We start from the raw sequence: 18,266 nt of genomic DNA on the forward strand, positions 1-18,266 counted from the left end.
TTTATAAAATATTAAAACCCTGGTCTATCTGGAGTCATGAGTGGCATATGATCTTTAGTAATCATGAACATTAGTGCATTGTTAAGTTCGGTATTACGAATTCCACCATCTAATATAAAAAATAATTAGGAATTAATACTATCATTTTCAGCATAAACAATTTTCTTTTAATTACACTAACAATAAGTAATATGTAAGTAATAAGTAAGATGTAAAATAATATATATACCTTTATAGGCTTCAATCTTATTAAAAGAGTTTTTAATACTATTATTATATTTCAATCGCTTAGGCGGTATATCACTTTTTTCTAATAAATTTGTTTTTGTTGGTACTGTTGTATTAGAGTTTTCATAAATTTCCTAAGACAAATAAAATTACACATAGAAAATATTAAAACAGTTATGACGCTACATTTTTTAAACAAGCCGCTTAACCTCATTTTTTATCGTGTAAACATAAAATTGATTGTTTTATTTAAGTTCCATTCATATATTAGATCATATAATAAGATCGTATAATTAATAGATTATTTTACGTAAAACTTATCAAAAAATTTATTATGTATGGTTGAGATACATGTACTGTCATTACATTATTGTCACTTTCCATGTCTTTCTTCATGTGGTGGCGGCCAACAATATGCGTCTAAAGGTTTGTAGTATTACCACAATATTTTAAGACAGTAGGACAATATTTACATTGAACTTTCGTAGTGCATACTTTCGTAAAATGATTCCAAACGGCACTTTTGTTCTTCAACATGATTACACAATAAATATTAGTGATTGCGATTAAACGAATTATAGCGCACTGGTGCACATTAAAGTTATTGCACATAAATTGCAAAATTCTGTTCGATTAGTACAACGGATTTAATAGGCCTATTCTTTGTAGTTGCACTGCTGTACTTATGCAAAAGTTAGAATGAGAAAACAAATATTTGTCTTATATATTATAACTTATTGCACCAGTACAGCAGTGCAACGACGAAGAACAGGCCTGTACCAATGTGCATTACATACATTGGATACGTTCAGCAGACGGAGCGGATTAGTGAGCGCTTAGTAATTCTTTATTCTGATTGGTTTCTGCTTCTAAATCCAACGAAGAACTAAAGGCAAAAACCAATCACAAGTATTATCAAGTGATATTGCCAGAAGTACGATTGGTTACACTGGATTATATTCTCAAGTTGGTAACCCTTTAAGCAACGATGATTGAGGGTGCCGTCACATGCGGCGTAAGGGCCACCGCACAAACTCTTCCATAACGCGTTACGTTACGTTAAGTACTCCATACGAACCTAAGTTGTACTTAAAATTTAACTTAAATCAACGCACAAAGAAATCCTTAACGTAAGAACTTAAGAACTTACGTTAAGGATTTCTTTGTGTGTTGATTTAAGTTAAATTTTAAGTACAACTTAGGTTCGTATGGAGTACTTAACGTAACGTAACGCGTTATGGAAGAGTTTGTGCGGTGGCCCTAACTTGCGTAATGCGTAACTTACGTCGACCAATCAGATCGTCGTAGGGCATGTTAAAGACGGCTTTAACGATACTCTACAGCGATGTGATTGGTCAACACAAGTTACGCATTTACGCAAGTTACGCCGCATGTGACGGCACCCTAATCAGAGCTTGGTGCAAGTGACCCTAAACGTTTAAAAACTAGAAAATAATCGCAGTAAATTAATCGATTATTTAGATTAATCGGCAACAAGAAAATAATTGGAAAATAGCGATTGTTTAAGCATTAATTAATCGATTAATCGATTAATCGATTGACATCGCGCATCCCTAAATGTCACTGTGTGCCAGCCTCTGACTGCGCCGGGTCTTGTGATCTCACCAGGCGGACGGTCAGCACACTCTTGCCGTCGACCCTCCTGGTTTCGGTCTTCGTGGCCGTGTACCTTCTCAGACTCGCTGGTTTCTCCGCCTTGTCCCTGGATGGTGCGGTGGTTGTTTCGTCCCTGGAGGACGGTCTCAAGGTTAGGTTATAACCGATACCGAGAATTGGAAGTTACGTAACGTAGGAAATGAACGATCACAAACCTTTACGTAGCACGTGGCCCGTGTCACTGCTGTGGTCGCCAGCTTCCCTGCTCAAAAAATCCGATAGAATCAGATAAGAAAAAGTTCTATCTAATTGAATCGTGTTTTTGGTTCGTAAATATTAGATCGGTTATCTGAAATATACGATAGGCTTTCTATATTTCTGTATCGTATTTTTCATATAGTTACCTATCGTTTTTAATCAATTTCTATCGTCATGTTTTATATAAATTAATCGTATTCTATCGTGTTTTTGGTTCGCAAATATTAGATTGCTTATTTGAAACTTATGATAGACTTTATCTTTCTGTATCGTATTTTTCGTATAGATTACCTATCGTAAATCTAGTTCAAAAAATGTAAACGTTTTACTTTTCTTGTACAGAATCGTTTACTCAATTAAAATGAGTAAATTATAAAAGTAATGTGGCAGTCGTCTTGCACATCGTCCTCTCGTAGCGAAAGAAACTGATTATTGCTTGTCTTAATCGTATTGCGGGTGGTCTTTATATAGCGGGTCGGCTGCATTTGACTCACGAGAGAGTAATCGCCTACCAGCCTATCGGCGGCGCCGCGTACTAACTAAAAAGTTGGATAGAAAATGATAGAAACATATAGAAATCTGATAGAAAATTTATAAAATTCTATCGTTCTTTATGGTATCTCAATTAAACGATTAAAACTTTATCTAAATATGGATACTTTCCTATATGATCTTACCTAATTATCTTACTGAATAGAAAAATTACGATTTAAAGTCTATACAAATAAATCTGAAATTGTCCCTATATGTTTCTATCAAATATATGTTATGGAACAATAATCGTTTTCTATCGTTGTCTTTATAATAAGAGATATTTCAAGGAGGAACAATTATCACAAGCACACAAAAAAAGTGTTCCGTCGGACCAGACTAATCAATCCTTATGTATTTTGACTCGCTGAATCCGAATTCAAGGTCAGAATTGCAAAGTTAGCTCGCATTTTCTAACTTCAAAAAAATTTTTTTTTAATGTTGGTCTGGCGGACCAAAGTAGTCTATCCTTATGTATTTTGATCCGCTGAATCCAAATCCAAGATCAGAATTATTAAATTTGCTCATTTTTTTTAACCTCAAAAAAAATTTTTTTTAATGTTGGTCCGGCGGACCAGAGTAGTCTATCCTTATGTATTTTGATCCGCTGAATCGAAATTCAAGGTCAGAATTGCTGAATTGGCTTATTTTTTTCTAACCTCAAAAAAACACCTTGTAAAAGCAGCTTGGATCTTAAATGTATAATTTGGAGCGTGCAAGCTTGCGTAAGCACATTATCCGGGGAAAATTCAATACTTATAACAAGTCTGAGCTTCTGTGAATGAATAGCGTAGAAAATTCACTCCCTTTTCCTATTATATTTAACTCTTTTATTCTGACCTTGGATTTGGATTCAGCGGGTCAAAATACATAAGGATTGACTGATTATATAGTTTGGTCCGCCAACATTATAAAAAAATTTTTTTTTGAGGTTAGGAAATGCGAGCTAACTTTGCAATTTTGACTTTGGATTCGTATTCAGCGGGTCAAAATACATAAGAATTAATTCTTATATATATAAGAATTCTTATATATATATAAGAAAGTCTAATCCGCCGGACCAACCTTTTTTTTGTGTGTCTGTGTTATTTTATAATTCTGCCGGACAGAACATTCTGTTGTTCTTTATGGTATCCGAATTAAACGATTAAAACTTTATCTGAATATACTTTCCTATATTATCTTATCTGGTTATCTTATTGAATAAAAAAATTACGACTTAAAGCCTATATAAATTATTCAGATAATTCTATATTCAGATAAAGTTTTAATCGTTTGATTCAGACACGATAAAGAATGATAAAATGTTATGTTCGGCAAAATTGCGAAATAATTTTTCCCTGTTTAAAATATCTCCAATTATATAGACAATGATAGAAAACTATTATAGTATATAACATATTTTTAATAAAAACGTATAGGGACAATTTCAGATTAATTTATATAGACTTTACGTCATAATTTTTATATTCAGTAAGATAGCCAGATAAATTGTATAGGAAAGTATTTATATTCAGATAAAGATTTAATCGTTTAATTTAGATACGATAAAATACGATAGAACTTTATGTCCGCCAAAATTGGAATACATCTGATAGAAACGTATAAAAACAATTTTAGATTAATTCATATAGAGTCTTATAGACCTTGAATCGTAAATTTCATATTCAAAACGATAAGTAGATAGGATCATATATAAAAGTAGTCGTATTCAGATAAAGTTTTAATCGTTTATTTCAGATACGATAAAAAACGATAGAACTTTATGTCCGCCGAAATTGGAATACATCTGATCAAGGGGTAAACCGCTAAAGGCATTACGGTGTACAGATTCGAGGCATTGCTAGGCATTAATGGGCAATGCTTGGGCATTGATGGGCATTACTGAGCATTAGTGGGCATTGCTTGGGCACTAGTGGGCATTGCTTGGGCATTAGTGGGCATTGCTTGGGCATTAGTGTGCATTGATTGGGAATTTCTAGGCATTACTTGGACATTTTTGGGCATTACTGAGCATTATTATGATGTTATTAAAGCACTTGTTCTTTTTTTCAAATAACAATTATTATATATCAAACTTTATATTTACAACACATAATAAAACGTGAGTGTTAAATAAATTATACAAGTAGCGTTTTCATATTATTGGTAGGATATTCCAGTCGGTAAGCGCTATTTCAGCGCCGTTATTGGTCTCTTAGCCTTCTTTGTCATGGTCTTCTAAATTTGGATAAGCAATTAAATGCTACTTCATCTAAATTTGGATGATTGAATTGTAGGGTCTAAACAGCAATTTTTTTGTAAAAGTTGTAATAGTCGCGTCGGCATCGGATGACAGATCTCGCGGCGTCGGCATCGGCTACAGATCTCGCGGCGTCGGCATCGGCTACAGATCTCGCGGCGTCGGCATCGGCTACAGATCTCGCGGCGTCGGCATCGACAATAGATCTCGCGGCGTTAGCTTCTTAAATCGAGCGACAAAGATGCGGAATCGATGAAAACAACCGCGGTTTGCCCTTTGAAAAAATCAGTATATAAGTCGAGCTCTTCATCTGAGCTTGAGTCAGTCGTCGACGAGCTCTGTACCAAGCGACATCAAATTTTCACTGAGTTACCCTACAAAATATTATTTCTAATTTTTATTTGAGTCTATTAAGGTAAATATTAATATCATTTATACAACGTTGTTACTATTATTTTTACAAATCTAATATACATATATTAGGAAAATGTACGTAAACAATTTCTATAAATTGTGTATGTGATTAAATTATAATATAGTAGCTTATTTTTTATTGTATTTTTTAAATTTCTTATATCTTTATTTATAATATTTAATTATCTATTGATATATAAAAATATAAAAGTATATACATATATACTTTACAGATGGCAAACATAAATACAGGATCTGAGATAAATAATGTTCAGCAAAAAATAATTAATTTAGAAGTTGATGTGTTTGCTGAAGCTGAAACATCTCTAAATATAACAATTCCTGCACCTTTAAAGAATTTACTAATGGCTAATGGTTTCGAGAATGAAACAGTTATAGCTAACATAAACGATTCTGATTTAAAAAATATTGTATCATTTGCAAGGAACGATTTGCACAAAATTATAGACAAAGAAGATCTGTCAAAGTATTATGGTCTGTACTGGAAAAATCCTTCGCTATTTGAAATAGTACCTGGACATAAACGCATAATCTCTCTTCTTTCTGAATATTATAAAAAGAAGTTATCCTCTAAAAATACTGTGGAAAAAATGTTTAGAAGAAAAGAAAGACCAATTAAAAGAATTGAGAAGAGAAGCCAAATACCGCACCAATTGAATTCAAACCAAAATCAAGCGAGTACCTCATCTTCTCAATTATCTTCTATGATAAGTGAAGATGATGGAAAGGAAGATTTATCGACATCTGAAGAATCATCGAAATCCATAATTTTGGAAGAAAATGCACGAATACGAAAAGCAATTATTTCTTGGGCACAAGGCAAAGTAACTAAAGATGGATGGCAAACTTTAAAGGAATCATTTGATAACATAAGTATAAGAACAAACTTAGATGCAGGTGAATTGAATTGTATTATAAAATGCTTTTGTGGTGCAAATTACAATATATCTCAATTTTCTAAACGAGGTTTAAAATCAAAACGTTGGATTTATTCTAATTTTCAAGTGCATTTACTTAAAAAACATATTCAAAACATAAATTCATCTGCAACTAAATTTGTTAATAAAAAAAATTATATTACTCATTATGTATCAAAACCGCTGGAATTTTCAAACGCGAAAATAATTGATAATATTGAGTTAGAGAGAGCAGATACAGAAAATATAGAAAACATTAGTCAACATATAGATAATGAAAAAAATAAAGTGAATATAGTGGAAGTTATAGAACAAGCAGAAATTATTTTTGATACAGCTGTAAATGTAATAGATACAGTAGAAGTTACAGAAAATCAAACTAAAATAGACTCACAAGAAATTAATGAAGAACATAATATTGACTGTCCTATTTCGAATTCTGATTATGTTGCTGATTCTAATATTGATTACAATACTCATACTCCTAGTTTTAAGTTAGATGCCAGTCAATGTGATAAATGGAAAAGCATGAAATATCAACGATCTGAAAGATTAAAAAGAACTCGAGAAAAATTAAGTCCTAATCAAAGTTTGATAACTAATTATTTTATTTTGGCTAAAAAAGTTTCTAAAATTATGTGTGATAATTTAGAAGTAACAGAAACTATTTTACCTAGAATAAAAAATTCAGAAATAAATTCTGCTACTAAAGATAATGAATCACTAATAAATAACTTTTTGAAGAGACTTTTAGACATGTCATTAAAAAATTCTGGAAGTGCAAACAGAAATTCCTATGATGAAGCTACAAAAAAATTTAGCATTTATCTGTATTATGTAGGCGGACGGTTATTATATGAGACATTACACGCAAATTTACCAAACGCATTACCTTCAATAACTACTTTAAATAGATATTCATATGATAAACGTCGTACTGAAGAAGGTAAAATAGATTTTAATGGCTTAGTGCAGCATTTAAAAGAAAGAAATGCTTCAAGGGTTATTTGGATTGCCGAAGATGCCACACGTATTACGGGAAAAATTGAATATGATTCTCGATCAAATAAAGTGCTTGGATTTGCTTTACCTTTAAAAAATGGTTTGCCCGACCAAGATAAATATATTGCTACATCTGCAGAAGTTATACAAAATTTTTTTAAAATTGGTACTAAAGCTACATATGCGTATGTAATAATGGCTCAATCGTTATCTTGTAATGTTCCTGCATATTGCTTATCTTTGTTCAGCACAGATAATAAATTTGACACAAAAGATATTCTTGAGCGGTGGACTTTTATGAAAAAAGAAGCAAAAAAATTTGATATAACTATTGTAGGTTTTTCATCTGATGGTGATACTCGTTTGTTGAAAGGAATGCGTCTTAATAATTGTTTACCAATTATAAACAGTCAAATATTTCCATACAGCGAAACATGGCCTTGGTTTCAAATAGACGTGAATAAAGTCGAAGAATGTTATGTGCAGGATACAACGCATATTATAACTAAAATGCGGACAAGATTTTTAAAAGAAGGGATAGTACTTCAAATGGGAAATTATTTGGCTACTGTAGATCATCTGCATTATTTAGTAAAAAATGTTCCTAAAGACAAACATCTTTTAACTTCTTGCGATTTGAAAGGAGATGACAAAATGAATTATTCTGCAGGAGAAAAAATGTGTTCCTTATCTGTAATAAAGCATTTAAAACAAAACGATAATACTGACGGTACAATTGCTTATTTAAATATAATGAATTATATAATACTATCTTTTTTAGATAATTCTACACTTTTAAGTGCTCGAGTGTATTATATGTGGTACTCAGTCTTCTTTTTAAGAATATGGCGAGCATGGATAAAAAGAAATAAGCAATATACTATAAAAGATAACTTCTTAACTAACAATTGTTACCTATGTATAGAATTAAATGCTCATAACCTAATAAAACTAATTACACTATTTAAAGATAACAAGCAAACTTTGACGCCTGAAATGTTTCGACCTACAATATTTAGTAGTCAAATGTGCGAAAAGCTTTTTCGGACAGCTCGATCTATGACTTCCACTTATTCTACTGTGATTAATTTTAGTATTAAGGATTTAATTTATCGTATTGATAGGATTAGGCAAATAAATTCTATAATGAACGATTTATCAGGAACATTTAAATTTCCTAGAGAAGATAAAAAAAAGTTAGGAACTTTAAATGCTCCTACATACGAAGATATACAAAATTTACATATTACAGAAGTTGTCGAGGAAGCTCTAAAAAATGCTATTGAAAATACTGAAAAATTAGGTATGAAAGTTATAAGTGATGCGGATTGGAAATTTGTTGATATTTCTTTGCAAACTTTAGACAAAGATAATAAACTTGATGATGTAGAATGCGAAATTGATAATCATTACACTATAAACGCTAGAAACACAAATGTCGACGATATTGATATTTGTGCTTCTGATTCAATTTTATTTGATAATCCTGGTGATTTACAATTAGAGAGCCTAGAATTAAAAGATTTTTCAAAACAAGTATCACAGGAATCAATAACGGAAAACTCGCCTTTCATAGAAATTAAAATAGATGATAAAGTAATAATTGTTAAAAAATCTTCATATTGTTGGTTTCTTGATGAATCTAAAGGTAAAGTAAGTACAGATAGATTACGAAGATTTATTACAATTAATAAAACAAATAAAAGAACAAAAAATTATACAAAGCAATCTCAAAAGAAACAAAAATATCTTCAAACTTCTGTTTCTTCTAAACAAGATCAAATGTGTAATAAAGTAATAGAAGACTGTTTCCTCGAAAATGATCCTAATGCTTGTGATACCATACCTGAAATATTATTAGAAAAATATTATGCTGTTTTTTACGATGACACCTATTATATTGGCCGTGTTGTTGAGCAGTCTAACAACCAAGTAAAAATGAAATTTTTAAAATCTGAACTGAATTCTTTTATTTGGCCACGCAATGAGGATGTCACGTTTGTAGAAACAAAATATATTTTCTATGGTCCAATTGAACTAGTTGGAACCGGACCATTTGCATTAAAAAATTCTGATTTAGAGGCTATACATAAAAAGTACAAACTTACAAAACGCGAAGTTTTAAAATAAGTTTAATATATAATATTTTTCTTTAATGTTTCTTTCAATTCATTTGTTTTTCTTTCTTCTTTATTCGTATTGTGCAAACTCTAAATATATTTGATTTTATTTGTATTAAAAAGATTATGTTTTTATTGAAAAGATTATGTTGCTATACATGCATACATTACGTGTTATATTGTAAACTTAATATATAGATTAAAATATATGTCACGTTGTAAACTGAAATATATAAATCTTTTATAAAAAAATGCATAAATATTTCTTGTATTATATTTAATATAATTCTATCTTATCTCAACAGAAAAATAGGCATTACTCGGGCATTGCTAGACATTAGTGGGCATTGCTTGGGAATTAGTGGGCATTACTAGACATTAGTGGGCATTGCTTGGGCATTGGAGGGCATTGGTGGGCATTACTGGGCATTAATGGGCATTAGGTAAAAATTTTGATAGTAATGCCCAGGAATTGGGCATTAGTAGGCATTAGTGTACACAATTTTGACCAGCGGTTTACCCCTTGCATCTGATAGAAACGTATAGGAACAATTTCAGATTAATTCATATAGAGTCTTATAGACCTTGAATCGTAATTTTCATATTCAGTACGATAAGTAGATAGGATCATATAGAAAAGTAGTCGTATTTAGATAAAGTTTTAATCGTTTATTTCAGATACGATAAGAAACGATAGAATTTTATAACTTTTCTATCTGGCAGGAAATCTAGTGTCCGATAGAAACGATAGATTCAGATAAAATCATATTAAATTTCTATCAAATTTCTATATGTTTCTATCAGTTTCTATCGTACTTTTTGAACAGGGTTCTTTCTCCGCCAAGAAGCAAGGATCTGAATTAACTGCAATATTTCCTTTCTGTTTCAGCTGCTGCCGCTCGCCGTCGGATCTCCGTGGACTGCCCGGATCGTCGCCTCGCTCAGGAATTCACCAGGTAAGTAATAATCCATTGAGGTCATATCCTTTGATTTTATTTAATCACTTAATTTTATTTTCAGGAAACTCGCAGGATTCGTCACACAGGATGTCATGCGGGTACGTCGCAGGATGATTGAATCACTCAACAGTGCTTTAAAATTTTTGTAACACTCGAATAAAATTTATTTCTAACTCAACAGGTGTTACACTATTAACAAAATCCCGTACGCGATACTTATTCACACACGAGTACGATAAACGCTCTCCTCAGTCACAAAAAATCTCGTAACATGTCTCCGAATGCGTTGCGTAATCACAATCGGGTCCGTGTTCCTTACACTTAAAGTTCACGTAGTGCAGATATTTGCACTCGCGCTATCTGCCTACTCGCATTCGGCAGAATTAATCGTTTCGCTATTAACACGCGAAGTTATGTCACGCGTCGTTTGCTTCGGCTTGGTAATTTCGCGGGAATCTCGCGACAGCCTGTTCGCACGATCGCGTTTATTCGTATTACGGTCTTGGTTACGCGGCTCGTCACCCGCGGAACGAATTTACAAGACTTGTGTATCGGCACTATTAACTTGGCGCGAAAGTCGAGTAAAAGTCGCGCGAAAACTTCCGACACTCCGCATGATGTGTCTCCGCTGGAAGTCGCAACAAAAATCGTTGGTGGGAGCACGCGTCGCTTCGTTTTATACGCGTCTTCCTCGCCACATATCCCTGAGCCAATCAGGGCGTTGCAGCGACTCGGTCGCTCCGTCCGTCCAATGAGCGCGTTCCTCCGAATTGGCGGGGACCGTCGTCCAATCGTATCCCCTCTGCTCGCTCGCTGCTCTCGACTGACTGCTTGGACCAATGAGAAGTTCTTGCCGGAACGCGTCTCTCCTCCATGCTGACGTGAGCCAATGAGCTCATTTCGGCTCGAGACTCCGCATAGGGAAGACCAGTGTAACTGGGATACTGAAAAGTGCCGATTGCACACTAACGTCATGCAAGCGATGTCGCCTGCTGTTCTTGTTGCATTCTCGGGTGCCACCGACTTAATACTAACTTACATCTAACGATTAATATTACTAAAACTAAAACAACCATATAAGAAATACAAAATATGAATTTTACTGAACTTAACGTAATCATCGCGTCACGTCACGGTGACGTACATACATGCACATCGCATATAATAAAAGAAATGAAATATTTAGACACAAAATAATCGTGACTACTAGGTATAAAAAATAATCTTGTATTTGCTCGATGAGCTCTAATATATTTAACTGAACGTTAACTTGAACGCGTAGCTCGCTGCTATTTTCGCTTTGGCAATGCCTAAACAAACTAAATATATTTTTTAAACGTAATAAAATTAAATTGTGCGCGCCGTTGTCGCACTCGCGTCTTTCATGCGCGTAAAATAAAATAATCTAAATAATAGAACTTTTTGGTGTCTCGCTGCACCTCTCTACTTTCGAATAATGAAATGAAATCTTACTTTGCGAGATAATTATTTTTAAAGCAATTTCGCGTATTTTACGTGAATTTTACGCGACGTTATCTACTATCGCCTCGTTCTACGCTCGGTCAGACGCTCTAATCTTACGGTTGATTTTTTCGTCTCAGCCCGCTCTGTTACGCTGTCAGCTGCGCTCTGGGCTGCGTCCCGTTCATCCGCCTGTCTGCTCGTGGATGGTGTTGGCGATGGGACCTTTCCACCACCTCCTGGAGGTTTCAAGGTTAGGTTAGGTTGTCACCGGAGAGTCGATGGGTGAGGAGAATTTGTTTCGGAAATATCAATGCTCACTAACCTTTGATTATCGACGCAGTGGTCCCTGTACGGTCGCCAGCCCCTTTTACCATCCAAGAAGCAAGGTAGATTCCAGCCAGGTGTGGTCCTCGTGTGTTCTGTCTGAAATTCCGAGTAGTTGGACTTCCCGTCGTTGCTTAGGATAAGTACTAACTTCACTTTATCCCGTTGTGCTATGTGTGCACACGACAAGTTGCTCGAACTACGTTTAATTATTCTTAATTTAATTTGTTTCTTTTTTATTTTCAGGTGCTGCCTTCTTCCAGGTTCCGGATCTCCACAGGATTATCGCTGCTCTACAGGATTGTTCGTCAGGTAAGTGTTACGTGTCTATTGACTCAACGCTTCTCGTTGTTAACAGAACAGTTTTTTATTTTCAAGTCTCCCAGGGATCAATCACAGGATTCAGGATCACCAATCACAGGTAAGTAAATCACTCTCAGTTGTTTAAGTTAAATAATAAACAAAAGATTTATTCTTTCTTGATTCACAAAACCCATTCGCGACGCTTTAATTCACACTCGTTTCCGGGTAAACTAAACTTATTCGCGATATCGCGTTCGCGCCGCTTGATATAATGACTATTAATATTTATGAGAAATAACTAGAAGTAACTTGATTGGCTAGGCCTACTAGCATTCGGCCTTTACACTTGGTGTTTTGTAACGCAAAAGTCGATACGCAACGTTTCGCGGAACTTTCGCGAAGTTTCCCTACTAGCATTCGGGTGAACTCGATTCGTTCGTAAATCGCACGACGAGGTTCTTGCCTCAGTGGTAGACAAGACGCGAAAGCTCTCGAGGCCTCGCAGTGCCGCCTTATATTGTCCTGGCGTATGCGCATCCCCTCCAGGCTACCGCTAGCCAATCGGGATAGAGGGGGTGGTTTCGGTGTTAAGCACCTCGGGAGTGCCGGTTACCTACACTTAGGCCGGAATTCATAGTCGAATCTTATTCAAGTTCCAGCTTAAGCACGATCTTGAGACGTTAATGCTGTTATTTCATTGGTTAAGTAAGTCTCAAGTCGGCTCAAAGCTAGACTTAAGACAATGCTTGAGCTTAAGATCGGTCTATGAATCCCGTCCTTGGTACTTGTCTTATGCCTCTTGCGCCATCTGGGGAAGTTTGGCCAAACTGCACTTTTAGGTGCCACCTATTTGTTTTAGGTGCAATTTGCCAAAACTTGACCTTTTACTGTAAAATGTGTAAAATGGTAAGTAACGCTTGTTGTTGTTTATTTTTAGGCTAACTAACTTCAAATATAGTTATATAAACTTATTATTAAGATTTTAAGTTAAGATTTATTAAACATGAAAATAGGTATGTGAATACGCATAATATTACTATTAACTTATAAGGTAAGGTGTATATATATCAAAATAGTTAACTTAGCGTAATATATATAATAAGCTTATTTAAGGCTAAATTTTATAAGGTATAGGATTATAAAGGTAACACTCATATTTATACTATTAATAACAAACTACAAACTAAGTATATTCTCTAAACGTTTAATCACGATTAAGTATAACAGGGTATAAAATGTGCTGACTAGTATGTCATGAGTTAAGGTTTAACTATATCAGATCTTTATTTTGGACGCTCGTTTTCGTCCTTGGCCTCTGGTTCGCGCATCCTCATTCGCATAACGCTGGTGCCTTTCCCCTGTTTGGATTGGGTCTTCTCGATCCTTGTTGATGGAAAGTACTTTCTGACTGCTGCCGTTGGTGTTGGCTGGGCGATTGCGGTCTGGTTTTGGTTAGCTCCTATGGACGGTCTCAAGGTTATGGCGCTCAATGTGCGCTCGAGGATGCCTGGCTCAGTGCACCAGGAAGTACGGTCTACTCAGTGCGCAGGCCGGGGAAGCTCTGTCTCTTATTAGGGTTTATATACCCTCCACTCGGTGGTGAGGGAAGCAGAGACGAGCGGAGGGAGTGTGCGAGGTAGGGGGTAACGGCCTTACCTATGTTCTGGCTGCAGCGGAGGAACGGCTCGTTACAAACTTATAATAACCTTTTCCTTTAGTCTTTTAGTGTGATTTTCTTCAATACTGTTCTTTTTTAATTAATCAAACAGTAGTATTTGTCTATCATCCACCCAGATAGCCAAGCGAAATTAAGCATATCGGGCGAATTAATGCACTGCATGTATGTTGTAAACTTGCCCACAATTTGCTGTCATTGTAATTTAACGTGGAACGAAGTTAACATCAGGAGAGCAAATAACCTTCATGAGTTTATAAAATTATAAGTGCATGCATTGAAGAATAATAAACTTGTCACATTGACAGCAATTGTGCATGTATGTTGACAACTTGCCGTCAGTTTGTTGAATTCTAATGTAGAATTTTACATGATGTCAGAACAACAGACAGTTTGAGGAAACACCTTGGCTTTAGTTTGATAAAATTAATAGGGAATAAGTGACAGCAATAACAACACGTTGCCTTTATTTGGCTATCTGGGCATAAGCTTAAGCTACGTTTTAAAAAATAGTATTAAATATTTTAAAAACTTTATAAAAACTAATTATAACATAAAAGTATTAAAAATTGCCAAAATATAAATATCACATACATAATAAAATTCTCGTAAATTTTCAAAAAACTTGGTTGGTTAGTTATATTCTTTATAATATTCTCACTCTCGGTCTTGAAGTAATACAACTGACTCGGAATTCTACAGGTCGTGATATCACACAAATATTTTATACTTCGTTGAAAATTCATGGGGTCCTGGAGAAAGTACAAGGACTTACACTGTAGGCCAGTCAATAAAGACAATCAATTTACTTTAATTACTAAGTTTTCAAATTTTGATAGAATATTAGGTGAGTTAAAATAACAATAAATTTTATTTGGCAACCATCCCCGAGGTCCGAAACATGCTAAACATTACAAAAAATGTTAATTTATTATAACTTTGCGAAAAAAATTGCAAACGTCCTGCAAACTGAAAGCAATGCCTCCTATTGTGATATTTTTCACAATGTGTTAGGTTTGCAACCTATTTCGAGGCACGCAACATTGAAATTTATTGTAAAATAACGTTTTTGTTTATGTCTTGGAGAAAAAAATTGCAAAAGTGCTGCAAATCGATAGAATAACTTTTACAACTGCCCCGAACAGCTCTACCAATTTGCAACCTTCTATGTTGCACGCAACATACTGTTTCTTATTTAATGATGGAACAATTGTTCATTTGATCATAATTTTGCGAAAAAAATTGCAAAAGTTTTGCAAATTGGTTGCAAACGTTGATATTATTTTTCATCACAAAGCTGGTAAGTTTGTTACCTCGGACAAGATCCGCAACCTTAAAAAATTAGCAACAATTATTATTTTGCAAGCGTGAAAAAATTGCAAAAGTATTGCAAATTTTTTGGAGTGCTTCAAATGTCTTCTCCCATTCGAATATAAATTTGCAACCCTGTATTAGTTAAGCAAATTATTGCAAGTTATCACTGACTAATTTTGTGTTATAAAATTAATGCAAAAGTGTTGCAAATCCAGGGAAATAAATTAAAAATACATTCATACATGATGTTGAATTTGCAATCTTCTATCTTTCACGCAAGATAATCAAATATAAATATTGTGAAAAGCATTGCAACTTACACTTTTTTTATATCCTTTAAATTGAAGTAAGCGTTGTGTAAATAAAATTAAGGTAAACATTTTGAAATGAAAACACTTGAAACATTTGTTAATCCTGGAATTCAAGTTTGCAATTTCGTAAAAGGTCGACAAATGTGGGCCATGTTCAGGTAAATGTAACGTTCGAATAGCGTAACATACTACTCGAATAGTATTGTGAAAGGAATTAAAATACTATATATTACATATACTTACTGTGATTCCTTATGATTCGTTTTTAAAGGACTCGGACTTTCCACGGTGTCTCTGCGCTACACACTATGAAAGTTAGCCGACACTTCAAATAGAGACGTCGCGGAGATACCGTGGAAAGTCAAAGCCTTCTAAAAACCGCGCTGCGATTGATCCCGATCCGTCAAAGAATCGCGGCGTCCCGATTTTTTTTTCTAAAAGTCTTTCTTCAAAATAAAAAGGGAACTTATATCAGAACTTTAATTTATGGGGGCAAACTTAACACACGCGGGGCCACGTGATATTGCGAATGTAAAGTATATCTTTGATTTGAATATTTTGCGTGACAGGTAGAAGACTGCAAATTTGACATCGTAATGTATTTTTAATCTTTTTCACCAGATTTGCAACACTTTTCCATTAATTTTGTAACACAAAATTAGTCAGTGATAACTTGTAATAATTTGCGTAACTAGTAAAGGGTTGCAAATTCATATTCGGATGGGAGAAGACATTTGAAGCACTCTCAAAAATTTGCAATACTTTTGCATTTTTTTCATGTTTGCAAAAAGTGCAAAATAATAATTATTGCTAATTTTTCAAGGTTACGGATCTTGTCCGAGGTAACAAACTTACCAGCTTTGTGATGAAAAATAATCTCAACGTTTGCAACCAATTTGCAAAACTTTTGCAATTTTTTTCGCAAAATTATGATCAAATGAACAATTGTTCCATCATTAAATAAGAAACAGTATGTTGCGTGCAACATAGAAGGTTGCAAATTGGTAGAGCTGTTCGGGGCAGTTGTAAAAGTTATTCTATCGATTTGCAGCACTTTTGCAATTTTTTTCTCCATTTTGCATGACAGATAGAAGGTTGCAAATCTCAAGATATAACAAAACCGTGATTTTGCAATAAATTTTAATGTTGCGTGCTTCGAAATAGGTTGCAAATCTAACACATTGTGAAAATATCACAATAGACATTGCTTTCAGTTTGCATGACTTTTGCAATTTTTTTCGCAAAATTATAATAAATTAACATTTTTTGCAATGTGTAGCATGTTCCGGACCTCGGAGATGATTGCAAAATGAGATTTATTGTTATTTTAATGTTGTTAATGTGTTTTTTAATTTACCTAATATTCCATCAAAGTTTGAAAACTTTTGTAATTAAAGTTAAATTTTCGATTTTTCGTGTCTTTATTGACTGGCCTACTGGATAATGCAGCATCAAATACTACCTTTGTGCAACAGTTTTCAAAAATTATGGACGAAAATCTGGATTTTGATGCTGAAAATCAGCATTTCCATTGTTTTGCTCACATCCTTAATTGAGCAGTGCAAGATGCACTTAAGCATTTATATGCCGACTGTACCCAGACAGCACAAAGATGTCTAAAAGACGACTAATAGATGACAAATTTTCGTCATGCACATCTTTTAGGTAGAGGTTATAGTCGATGAAAAGATGACTAAAAGACGACTTATGTCTCACAAAAAGTCATCTTATAGCCGATGACTAAAAGGCGTCTGATATTAGACATCTTTGAGGGCTCCGACAGATTAGCGCGATTTTGTGATGCACGACACGCGATATCCAATGAGAGCTGTTTTTTTTTTTTTTTTTTCGAAAAAGCAGAGCTCTCATTGGATATCGTGCATCGCAAAATCGCGCTGGTCTGCCGGAACCCTTAGTCGTCTTAGCGATAGTAAAAATACAACCATTCGAAATGGCGTGACATCTCACTTCTTATAAGAATCGATTTTTCGCTTGATAAGTGAACTCTTCAATTCTTCATTCAACTGGAGTGAACGATTCACTTTTCTTGTAGCGAATTGTTCACTTAATTAAAATGTGTAAATTATAAAAGTAGTGTGTGGGAGTGAGTCCCAGATGCGCACAGTAATAAACGGACACAGCAGGCTGAATGAAACAGACACAGTAACAAACGGACACAGTAATAAACGGACACGGTAATAAACGGACACAGTAACTAACGGACACAGTAACAAACGGACAAAGACCAAATGCGCACACTGCACATGCGCACACGGAAAGTCGCAAACCCATGTGATGCAGTAAATGCTTTGCACGCACACACACACACACACGGGGGGGGGGTGCAAGCGGGGCCTTCGGCCCCCCTTCCGCACCCACCCCGTCCAAGTGGCTAACCTATGTGGACTTTATTCTGCTTGCAATGTACATAGATTGCATTTGGTCCGTGCGCATGTGCAGTGTGCGCATTTGGTCTGTGTCCGTTTATTACTGTGTCCGTTTGTTACTGTGTCCGTTTCACTCAGCCTGTTGTGTCCGTTTATTACTGTGCGCATCTGAGACGCTC

At 34.7% G+C, this 18,266-nt stretch overlaps 1 protein-coding gene across 4 annotated transcripts; it reads left to right on the plus strand.

Annotated features, from left to right (window-relative positions):
- Positions 1-543: 543 nt before the first annotated feature.
- LOC118645232 lies at positions 544-10,487 on the plus strand. Of its 4 annotated transcripts, XM_036285929.1 has the most exons (4): positions 544-654; positions 1,858-1,996; positions 10,240-10,306; positions 10,371-10,487. In XM_036285929.1, the coding sequence occupies exons 1-4, from the start codon at positions 580-582 to the stop codon at positions 10,456-10,458; spliced, it is 369 nt and encodes a 122-aa protein (XP_036141822.1). In that variant the 5' UTR covers positions 544-579; the 3' UTR covers positions 10,459-10,487. The 4 variants fall into 4 exon arrangements, 1 of the variants encoding a protein (XP_036141822.1); XR_004963007.1 differs by lacking the exons at positions 544-654; positions 1,858-1,996 and adding an exon at positions 5,455-9,793 and having other exon boundaries at positions 10,371-10,426; XR_004963005.1 differs by lacking the exons at positions 544-654; positions 1,858-1,996 and adding an exon at positions 5,455-9,793 and having other exon boundaries at positions 10,240-10,470.
- Positions 10,488-18,266: the final 7,779 nt, after the last annotated feature.

The sequence above is a fragment of the Monomorium pharaonis genome, chromosome 4 (genome assembly GCF_013373865.1).
Source record: "Monomorium pharaonis isolate MP-MQ-018 chromosome 4, ASM1337386v2, whole genome shotgun sequence".
Lineage (NCBI taxonomy): Eukaryota > Metazoa > Arthropoda > Insecta > Hymenoptera > Formicidae > Monomorium > Monomorium pharaonis.

Bases quoted from the DNA above. Each gene is read 5' to 3' on its own strand.
- LOC118645232 (XM_036285929.1), top strand. From the start codon at position 580: ATGTACTGTCATTACATTATTGTCACTTTCCATGTCTTTCTTCATGTG. The intron at 655-1,857 runs GTTTGTAGTATT...TGATCTCACCAG, and splicing joins CCAACAATATGCGTCTAAAG to GCGGACGGTCAGCACACTCT. The intron at 10,307-10,370 runs GTAAGTAATAAT...TTTTATTTTCAG, and splicing joins CTCGCTCAGGAATTCACCAG to GAAACTCGCAGGATTCGTCA.